Source organism: Nicotiana tomentosiformis, chromosome 7 (genome assembly GCF_000390325.3).
Source record: "Nicotiana tomentosiformis chromosome 7, ASM39032v3, whole genome shotgun sequence".
NCBI classification, from domain to species: domain Eukaryota; kingdom Viridiplantae; phylum Streptophyta; class Magnoliopsida; order Solanales; family Solanaceae; genus Nicotiana; species Nicotiana tomentosiformis.
In genome coordinates, this window is record NC_090818.1 from 31,313,629 (window position 1) to 31,325,022 (window position 11,394).

General features: G+C 43.4%; 1 protein-coding gene across 1 annotated transcript; it reads right to left on the reverse strand.

Annotated features, from left to right (window-relative positions):
* Positions 1–1,344: 1,344 nt before the first annotated feature.
* Positions 1,345–1,719, reverse strand: LOC138895432 (uncharacterized). Its single transcript, XM_070180119.1, has one exon. It carries the CDS (start codon positions 1,717–1,719, stop codon positions 1,345–1,347), a length of 375 nt encoding a protein of 124 aa, XP_070036220.1.
* Positions 1,720–11,394: the final 9,675 nt, after the last annotated feature.

Consider the following 11,394-nt stretch of genomic DNA (forward strand, 5'->3'; position numbering starts at 1 on the left):
AACTGGCGATAATCAATACACATTCGCATAGAACCATCCTTCTTCTTCACAAACAAGACAAGAGCCCCAAGGTGACACACTGGGCCGAATGAAGCCCTTATCGAGCAACTCTTGCAACTGTTCCTTTAACTCCTTCAACTCTGTTAGGGCCATACGATAAGGTGGAATAGAAATAGGCTGAGTGCCCTATAACAAATCAATGCCAAAGTCAATATCTCTGTCAGGCAGCATGCCTGGAAGGTTCGCTAGAAATACGTCTGCAAAATCCCTCACTACCGGAATTGACTCGACAGTAGGAGTACCAACACTAACATCTCTCACATAGGCCAGATACGCATCACACCCCTTCTCAACCATTCACTGAGCTTTAAGAAATGAAATAACCCTTCTAGGAACATGATCCAAGGTACCTCTCCACTCTAGCCACGGTAGACCTGGCATAGCCAACATCACTGTCTTGGAATGACAATCAAGGATTGCGTGATAGGGCGACAACCAGTTCATGCCCAAAATAATATCAAAATCCACCATACTGAGCAATAATAGATCAGCTCTGGTCTCAAAATGACTAAGAACAATCAAACACGGCCGATATACACGCTCAACAACAATGGAATCACCCACAGGTGTAGATACATAAATAAATGAACTCAGAGAATCACGGGATACACCCAAATATAAAGCAAAATAAAATGACACATAGGAATAAGTGGAGCCTAGATCAAATAAGACTGATGCATCTCTATGACAGACCGGAACAGTACCTGTGATAACAGAATCTAATACAACTGCCTCGGTCCTAGCAGGAAGGGCATAATATCTGGCTTGTCCTCCCCCTCTAGGGCGACCTCTACCTGTTCGACCTCCACCTCTAGCTGGTTGTGCAGGTGGGGTGGTAGTTAGTGCTGCAATCATAGCCTGAGGATCCGATGGAGCACGTGGTGCCTGAGAAATCTATGGAGGTGCACCCCTCCTGAATTTGGGGCAATCCCTTACCAAATGACGGGTGTCGCCACACTCAAAACAAGCTCTTGGAGGACATGGCTGCTGTGACTGGCTCGGGCCTGATCGACTGGACTGACTACTGGAAGCACCCGGTACAGGAGGCACACTAGACAGTGGCGGTGCATAATAAGGATCCTGGGTCCTAGTAGTGGATGGAGCATCGCTGGTGACTGCAAGTGCTGAATGAACAGGGAGACCCATATAACCCCTGCCATGACGAGCTGCCGCTGGGGCACGAGTACCATTGTAAGTGCAAGACTCTCGAGATCTCTTGGCCTCTCTCTCCTCTCTTTCCCAAGTCACCATACCCTCCAACCTCCTAGCAATCCCTACTACTTGCTAGTACGCAATATCTATCTCAAACTCTCGGGCCATGCTCAATCTGATGTTGGGGTTGAGCCCCTCAATAAACTGATGAACCCGCTCCCGAACAGTAGCAACCAAGGCTGGTGCATGCTTTGCCAAATCACTGAGTCGGACCACATATTCTAACATGTTCATAGCACCCTGGCGCAACTGCTCAAACTCTGCGCGCCAAGCATTTTTGAGACTCTGGGGAACATACTCCCTCAAGAACATATCTGAAAATTGAGTCCAAGTGAGTGAAGCTGCCTCAGCCGGACTATTCAACTCATATGTGCGCCACCACTGATAGGTCGCTCCTCTAAGCTGGAACGTAGTGAAAAAAACCCCACTAGTCTCTGCAACACCCATAGTACGGAGGATACAGTGGCACTCCTCAAAAAAACACTGGGCATCCTCCGATGCCAGGCCACTGAAAGTAGGTGAGTGGTACTTCTTATACCTCTTGAGCCTGAGCTACTCTACCTCAGAAGTTATTGCCCTAACCTCGGGCTGAACTGGAGCTACCGGCTGTATCGGTATAATCTCTGGATCCTAGTCGACTTGAACCCGCTGCTCTAGGGTACCGACGACAGGAGTCTATGCTCCTCCCCCGGCCTAAGATGTGGAAGGAGTAAGGGGTATCAATCCTACCTGAGCCAAGATGTTGAACATGCTCAGAAACTAGGCTAGAGTCTCCTGGAGGGCTGGTGCAGTAACAGGCATCTCAGGTGCCTGCCCTCCAACTGGAGCTACTGGTGGCTCCTCTATAGCAGCCCGTACGGGTGCTCTGGCTACACCACGTGGACATCCTCGGCCTCTACCCCGACCCCCGGCCTCTCGTGGCTCTAGCAGGGGGCGGGTGTCTGGTCATCTGATCCAGTTATATGTGTCCTCACTATCTATGAGAGAATAGAAAGATAGAAATTTAGAATTCGAAGACAAAATCTTGCACGATAAGGAATTAAAGAAGTGAATCTTTTCCTAACAGTTCCATAGCCTCCCGAAGATAAGTATAGATGTCTCTGTACCGATCCACGAGACTCTACTAAACCTGCTTGTGACTCATAATACCTATGAACTTAGTGCTCTGATACCAACTTGTCACGACCCAATTTTTCCCTCCGTAGGATGTCATGATGGCACCTAGTCTCTAAGACTAGGTAAGCCTAACATTTTTGCGGCATCATTGAATAATAAACTGAACTCCCATCTCAACACACGATATATAAATATAAACCTGTCATTCAATAATTACAACTCCCAAAACATGGTGGAAACTAGTCACAAGCTTCTAAAGGCAAATACTAAGTGTCTCTATATATCAGAGTCTGCAGAAAAATAAGGAAAACAACATAGTAAGGATAGAGGGGGACTCCAGGTCTGCGGGCACTAGCAGATATACCTTAAAGTCTCAACGAGTGGTCCAACTCACTGGTATCTGGGCTGATGGGGAGAACCTAGATCTACACAAAAGATGTGCAGGGTGTAGTATGAGTACGCCACAATGGTACCTAATAAGTGCCAAGCCTAACCTCGGTAGAGTAGTGACGAGGTCAGGTCAGGGCCCTACTGGTTTAAAAGAAAAATAAAGTAGAAGATATAATAATATTTTGAAATGACTGAGAATTTAAACAATAAGAAGTTTCAAAAAATATTAGCACAATAAATAGAGGTACACAACAAGAGCACTCCCGAGGTACCGCCTCGTAGTCCCCAATGTAAAGATACAATAAAGGGGGATCTCCCGAGGAACCGCCTCGTAGTCCCTAAGTAAATATGCAGTACAGGAGAATCTCCCGAGAAATCGCCTCGTAGTCCCAAAGTAAATATGCAGTACACGGGGGATCTCCCGAGTAAACACCTCATAGTTCCAAAGTAAATATGCAGTATAGGGGAGATCTCCCGAGTAAATGCATGATAGTCCCAAAGTAATTATGCTGCAGGTAATTAAAGGAAACCCAAAATTTCAACAAGAATCTTAGAGTTAAAGATTTATTTCAAATCAAGTAAAGCAGGTAATTCAACTAAGCATGTTACACATATTGCAAGTAAGAGTTAAGGCATGTAGAAATGCGATACTAGGCTAAACATGATCACTACATATGCTAAGGCAACTCAGTTAATGTATTTTAAAAGAAGACAACTCCGTTAATGAAAATCAAAAGATGACAAATCAGCAAGAACCGAATTTTCCATATTCAGCCCGTGTACGCACTCGTCACCTCGCGTACACGGCACTCGCATATCACAAATGGTTAGAACAGTTCTAAAATCTAAGGGGATTTTTTCCACATAAGGTTAGACAAATCACTTACCTCAAATGTCGCTCAATCAATCGGTAAGAATGCCTTTCCCTCAACTTTCTGACTCTAAATCGCCCAAATCTAGCCAAAAGCAATTTCATAACATGAATACAATTATAAGAAACTAATTTAAATCATAAACCTACGACTTTAGCAAAGAATAGAAAAATTGCCCCAAAAGGTCGACCCGGTCCCACGTCTAGGAATCGAGTAAAAGTCACAAAATATGAACACACATTCAACCACGAGTTAACCCATACCAAAATTACCAAAATCCGACACCAAGTCGACACTCAAATCCCCAAATTACACTTTCCAAATCCCTAGCCTCAAACTCCCACATTCCACCTTAAACACACATAATCTAGGTGGGAAAATCAACGGGGAAATAAGATTATTAATCAAAAATAAGCACAAGGGATATATCCCCCGCGTTCGCTTCTGTGGAAGCCTCCCCAAGCACTCGCTCGATTCTGCGATCGATCCCCCGCAGAAGCGACTTCGCTTTTGTGGCCCTCACATCGCACCTGCGACCACTGGCCAATTCCCTTAGTCCTGCACCTGCGCCCCATTGCTCGCACTTGCGGTCAGCCTTGCGCAGGTGCGATTACCCCAGAACCAGCCCAGCACCAGAAAATCTTCTAAGTCCAAAAATGATCCATTAACTATCTGAAACTCACCCGAGGCCCCCGGGACCTCAACCAAATATACCAACTAGTCCTGAAACATCACACGAACTTAGTCGAGTCTTTAAATCACATCAAACAATGCTAAAAACACTAATTACACATCAATTTAAGCCTAATGAACTTTAAAACTTCAAACTTCTACATCTGACGCTGAAACCTATCAAATCAAGTCCGATTGACAATCAAGTTTTGCACACAAGTCATAATTGATATTACGGACCTACTCCAACTTTTGGAATCGGAATCCGACTTCGATATCAAAAAGTTCACTCCCGGTCAAACTTCTCAAAAATCATCTTTTTCCAACTTTCACCAATTAGCTCTAAAATGACCTATGGACCTCCAGTTCAATATCCGAACACGCTCCTTAGACCAAAATCATCCTACGGAGCTATAGGAACCGTCAAAACTCTATTCTGGAGTCGTCTTCACACAGTTCGAACTACGGTCAATTCCTGTGACTTAAACCTTCATTTTAGGGACTATGTGTCCCATTTCACTCCAAAACCAAAACAAATCCTCTCGACAAGTCACGAAACCTAAAAATAAATTAGAGGGGATAGTAAATAGGGGTTCGGGGCTAATTTCCTCAAAACGACCGACCGAGTCATTACATCCCCCTCTTAAAACATACGTTACTCCTCGAATGAGTATAGAGACATACCTGAAGTGGTGAAAAGATGAGGATAACTGCTGTGCATATCATGCTCGGTCTCCCAAGTCGCCTCCTCGACCGGATGACCCCTCCACTAAACCTTCACCGAAGCGATGATCTTCGACCTCAACTTTCGAACTTGCCTGTCCAAAATGGCCATTGGCTCCTCAACATAAGATAGGTCCTTGTCCAACGGGATTGAGCTGAAGTCTAACACATGAGACGGATTGCCATGATACTTTCGATCCGCATAACTTTTCTGCCTGGACTGGGCTGTACGAAGTCGATTCTGAATCAATTTAACTTTCTCCAAGGCATCCTGAACCAAGCCTGTACCCAATAGCCTTGCCTCGCCTGGCTCGAACCAACCCACTAAAAATGAAAGTATTGCTTGGAGATGGTGTGCTCGATGAAAATTTTACGTGACTAGATAGAGAAGAAAATCTAGAAAGAGAAGAAATGAGAAAAGAGGCAATCAAATTGGTTAATGGGACCCACATACATGTGCTTATTAAGTAATAAGGTCTCACACAACTTTTGTTGATTGAGTGAGACTCAGAATAAAATTTCTCATAAAACTCCCTACCAGTCTTCTCTAGAGTCCGAAACCAAATTGTGGTTTTTTGGACTTAATCAACACAAATAGGTAAAAAAAACAATTGAGTACCATTTTATATATAGCACGGTTATTCACCGCACTATACCTTAATGGCACTTTTGTCCATTAAGGTATAGCGCGGTGAATAATCGCGCTATATTTGAACTCAAAATGGGGGGGGACGTATAGCGCATATATAGAAGGCGCTATGTTATAGCGCCTTCTATATGTGCTCTATACATATATAAAAAAAATGTGTCGTCTCCTTCCCCCAACAGAACGTGAACCAGCAGACTCAAAATCGCCCCCCCCCCCCACCCCTAATATTTTCAGGCAAAAAACTCCATTGGAGCCCACCTGTCCCAGTGTATCTTCTCCGTATTGTAGCACCGTATCCAAGGCGTTGTCGTATAGTGGATCTCGTCGATTTCTCGTTTCGTCCCCCAAATCATCAAATTTTAAGATTTCAAAAAAATTTAAATCGAGGTATTCCGACTTACTTTTTGGTAAAATTCATGTATATAAAATGCTTATTAGTTGTTTTTGCTGTGGGCTATGCTTTTTGGTTATCGTTGTCACGATCCAAAATCCATTAATGGTCGTGATGGCGCCTAACACTGCTTCCAGGTAAGCCAACAATAGTTGATTAACTCGATTATTTATTTTAGTATTTTAAATTTGAAATTTTCCTTCAATTAAATAATCAAAAAATAAAATTTACAGAGTAAATGATAATATTTTCCCAACTACAATACTGAACAACTCATAAGTACCCCCAAAATCCGGTGTCACAAGTGCATGAGCATCAACTAGGAAGTAAAATAAAATACAGCATCTGTCCGGAATACAAATTAGACAGGAAAAATACAAATAACCTTGGAGGAGACTCTGCTAGCTGTGGATCGTAACCTGAAATGCAGCTCGCGGCAAGTCCCCACATCATCCATGCCTCCGTGCCCAAAGGACCACCGGACATAAAAGTACTTTCACAAAAATATGCAGCAAGTGTAGTATGAGTACATAAATCCACATGTATCTAGTAAGTATCTAGCCTAACCCCGGAGGAGTAGTGACGAGGGGTCGACATCGACACTCACTAGTGGTCCAATAATATCAGGTACAGTAAGGAGGGGAACAAATATGAGGCAAAGTAAATAAATGAAATAAACAAGTGTAAATATGTGGTATAATTATCCTCCTTACAATAAACTCAAGCTCTTAATTGCAATTCCTCCTCAACCGGCGCGCGCGCGCACACACACACACACACACACACACACACACACACACACACACACACACACATATATATATATATATATATATATATATATATATATATAAATAGACCTCACCAAATAGGTTGTTATGATTCGAATCAGGGAAAGACTCACAGATACTCTGGCTTCTTGCCAAATATTACAAACGATTCCATGAGGATATATTTATAGAAATACCGAGGCGTACAGCCCGATCCAACATAAATATTAAACTGTGCACTTTCGAGGGTCGAACGGCACGAACCATAGATGCATCTATTAAACTGTCGAGGCGAACGGCCCGCTCCCATGAGGGTGTGGTACATAAATCCTGCCGAGGCGAATGACATGATCCCATTTGAATAAGAAGTTTAAATGGGTCCTTGACCCCCACTCACGAATGACCATGTGAGTTATAATTTTTAAGGAAACTTATTCGATGACAACGCATAACGGGCGAGAAATCCGTAAGAGGAACACCATTATTCCGGGGCAAATCATAAAACACGCGAAAACTCTATAATAGCAAGTCTATCACTCTACGCATGTCTAGTCTCAAGTCATAATGCGAAAAAAAGAATTAGACGAGCAAGGATAATCCCTATAGTACAAGTATAACATGATGTAAACCTAAGTCTACCCAGACAATAACATGAATCTAACTGCGTACGGACTCTCGTCACCTCGTGCGTATGTAGTCCCCGCAACAAGTTACACATATTAAATATAAAACCTAAGGGTAGTTTCCCCCTCAAAGAGTTAGACATGAGACTTACCTTGCTCCCATGTTCCGCAACTGGCTCCAACGCCGCTCTAACACCTCAAACTGATGCCCGTCGCTCCAAAACTAGTCAAACAATGTGCAAACCAATAAGAATATACTCTAATACTCATAACAAATCAATTTAGACAAATTCCCAACTCCACTCGAAAAGTCGATAAAAATCACCCTTGGGCAGACATACCCGGATTTCAAAAATTTTCGAAGATAACCATTACCCATAACCTCACGAACTCAAATATATAATTTATTTCCAATTCCATTCCTAAATTCGTGGTCAAAATCCAAAAATACCAATTCTAGGTTTTCTACCAAAAATCTCACAATTTCTACCAATTTCCATGCTTGAATCCATATAAAACCATGCATTTAACTCAAAATAGGTGACAATAACTTACCTTGCCATTGATGATAAAAACCTCCTCTTGAACCTCTCCAAGAATCGCCCAAACCAAGAGAGAATGAAAGAAAATGGGCCAAATCTCGTTCTTAAAAGAGCACACTACCCAGCGACCTCTCGCACCCGCGGTCCCGCAGGTGCGGCCGAAATACCGCTTCTGCAGTCCTCCTTCAGGCCCCTCAACTCCGCATCTGCGGCCCCATACGCGCTTTTGCGCCTTTACTTCTGCAGCTCCACGTGCACAGGTGCGGTCCCGCTTCTGTGAAACTCGACCGCATCTGCGGTCCCAGCCTTCTCCAGCCAGAACCGCTTCTGCGACCCTCTTGGCCGCTTCTGCGGCTCCGCACCTGCGGCCAAAATCTCGCAGGTGCGGTTACCCCAGAAGACAGATGCTTCAGCTTTCCTTCCAAGTCCAAACTCGATCCATTAATCATTCGGAATCCACCTGAGGCCCTCGGGACCTCAACCAAATATACCAACACGTCTCAAAATACATTACGAACTTAGTCGAGGCCTCAAATCACGCCAAACAACATTGAAACTACGAATCACCCTCCAATTCAAACTTAATGAACTTTGCAACTTCAAACTTCTACAATCGATGCCGAAACCTATCAAATCACATCCGATTGACCTCAAATTTTGCACACAAGTCACATTCGACATTACGGACCTACTCCAACTTCAAGAATCGGAATCCGACCCCGATATCAAAAAGATCACTCCCGGTCAAACTTCCCAAAAACCTTCATTTCGCCAAAAGACCCCAAAATGACCTACGAACCTCCAAATCCGCATCCGGACGCGCTCCTAAGACTAGGATCACCATGCGGAGCTATTCCCAGACTCGGAATCTCAAATAGACATCGATAACATTAAAATACACTTCAACCCAAATTTATGAAATCCTTCCAAAATACTAGTTTTCCACAAATAGGTGTTGAAACGCTCCTGGTCATCCAAAACCCGATCTGGATATACGCCCAAGTCCAAAATTATCATACAAACTTGTAGGAACTTTCAAATACCGATTCCGAGGTCATTTACTCAAAAGTTAAACCTTAGTCAATTCTTCCAACTTAAAGCTTCCGAAATTAGAATTTTCTCTCCAAATCAACTCCAAATTTTCCAAATTTCAATTTTGACCACACGTACAAGTCATAATACCCGAAGTGAATCTACTCATGGCCTCAAACCGCCGAATGACGCGCTAGAGCTCAAAACGACCAGTCGGGTTGTTACATTCTCTCCCACTTAAACATATGTTCGTCCTCAAACTTGCTAAGAACTGCTCTGGAGTTGTCTGAAATCACTGGTCAATACCTCGTGCACCTACCCGTGCTACCACAACCTAGTTGAGCTCATTAGCTTGAGCAAATCTGAAGATTCTCCCTTTTATTCAGTCAAGTTAGCCTTAGAGCCAAATTCCAACATCTGAAATTCTCTACCAGGTCCGTTCCCAACATACGAACACTGTATCCATCACTACACGATGTACCAATACCTGATTGTATACCCTTACTGAATTTACACCATGCACCGCATAATTCACATGACCATAATAATATCCTCTGATGACAATAGCCAAAATTCCACAAATCTAATGCCCACAACGCACCTCATAACACATATAAGTCATGTTCCAACTCTTGCGATGCCGCCACGATGGAAGAGATGTGTAGAAATTCATAACCAACTGCCAAGTCAACAAATCACCGAGTCTCTCCTCTTGACAAGAACCATCACCTCATTATGAACCAAATAATGATATTTGCTCTTTAATATGCTTCATATAAATCTGATCGAACTGATCCCAGGTCCAATAATCTCGTCTTCCCCAGTACAAGTTGCTCACGCAATAAGCCACCTCAGACACTGCCAAAAGTCTCGTATGATGCCACAAGGTGCCAACAAACTACAAACTCGAATGTGATACATAAGGAAACGAACTCTAGAAAGAGCTAATCTACCTATGTAACTAGTTAAACAACTGAAAGGATGTTATAAACCTTCCTCTGAAAGTGAGAAACATAGCACACAAGAATAGATATGGGGAACTGTACTCAATATAACGATGTTGCGGCGTACAACCCGATCCAACCATGATACCCGTGGCGGCGTGCCACCTGATCAAAATAATATCTCCATTGTCGCGTGTCACCCGATCCACACATAATAATAAATAGGGAAATACCCATCAATCTAGAAATGTCTATACCTACGAAATACCTGAATATCAACCACAAGCACACGAAGTGCATAATACAAATCCTGGGGAGACAGATAGCGCCATAAGCTACAAAACTCAAGCACGACTAAGGTGCGATGAATGACCTGCATCTCATGAGCCATCCTGCTCATATAACACCGCAAGCTACACAGGATCATAACGCATGTGTGAATAATCAAGCCATCTCACAACCCACACGGCACAATCGAGTATTACATGAAATAGCTGACGACGAAAATAACATCCAACGTCCAAACGCTCCCCCACAAGGAATGCTATGCTGAATGAACACACCCAGGCTAGTGTAGAGTACACATTCATATCGGACCCGTGAACGGACCTCAAACTGATTCTGATCATACCATTCTTGGGCAAATAACCTCTCAAGAATCCACAACAACCTCTTTCCCGTGACACACAAGAACGACCATCGAATCTGGAACAAACTCCCACAATTCACAGCCAACTGAAGAGAGCACCCTTCAAGCCTAAACTATCACATTAGCGATAGTACCAAAATCTCCATACTTGGTTTCAATCTTTAATCAATGAAGTGACTATATGTCGCACTTATACAATCTTCCCGTGGGATACGCTCCCCCGACATTCCGTACCAGGTAACAAGTCTGCACATCCATTCCACCGGACACACTAATATTGTAAAGCAAATCAAGAGTCTGCAATCAGTACACAAAGCCTCTTACACAGGACGCCAATCTCAAGTGATGCTAAAGACAATACCAGCTTACTCTAACTAACTGGATCCTTTCCTACTCGCCCGAGCTCGTGACATTCTTATTAACACCGAACCGCAACCTTGATCCTCAGCTTCCAATTTTCCATGCTGCTCACTGCACCTAAAATGCCAATACGTGAGAGTACCAGAATTCCATAATAACCCCTGATCCACTAATAGAATAAACACTTCATCATATAGAAACCTTTTACTTAGCTCTTTTCAGAAGGACCAATGCAACATGCAACTAAATTCTCAAACCGCAGAAAATACAACCCCAAGTAGTGGTCTAAACCACCATGACCCTTCCGGGATCCATCTACACATAACAGGCCATAATAACTCGAATGCCTCCAAGTAAAATCAATTACGGTGGCCGTCAAGCCTCGCACG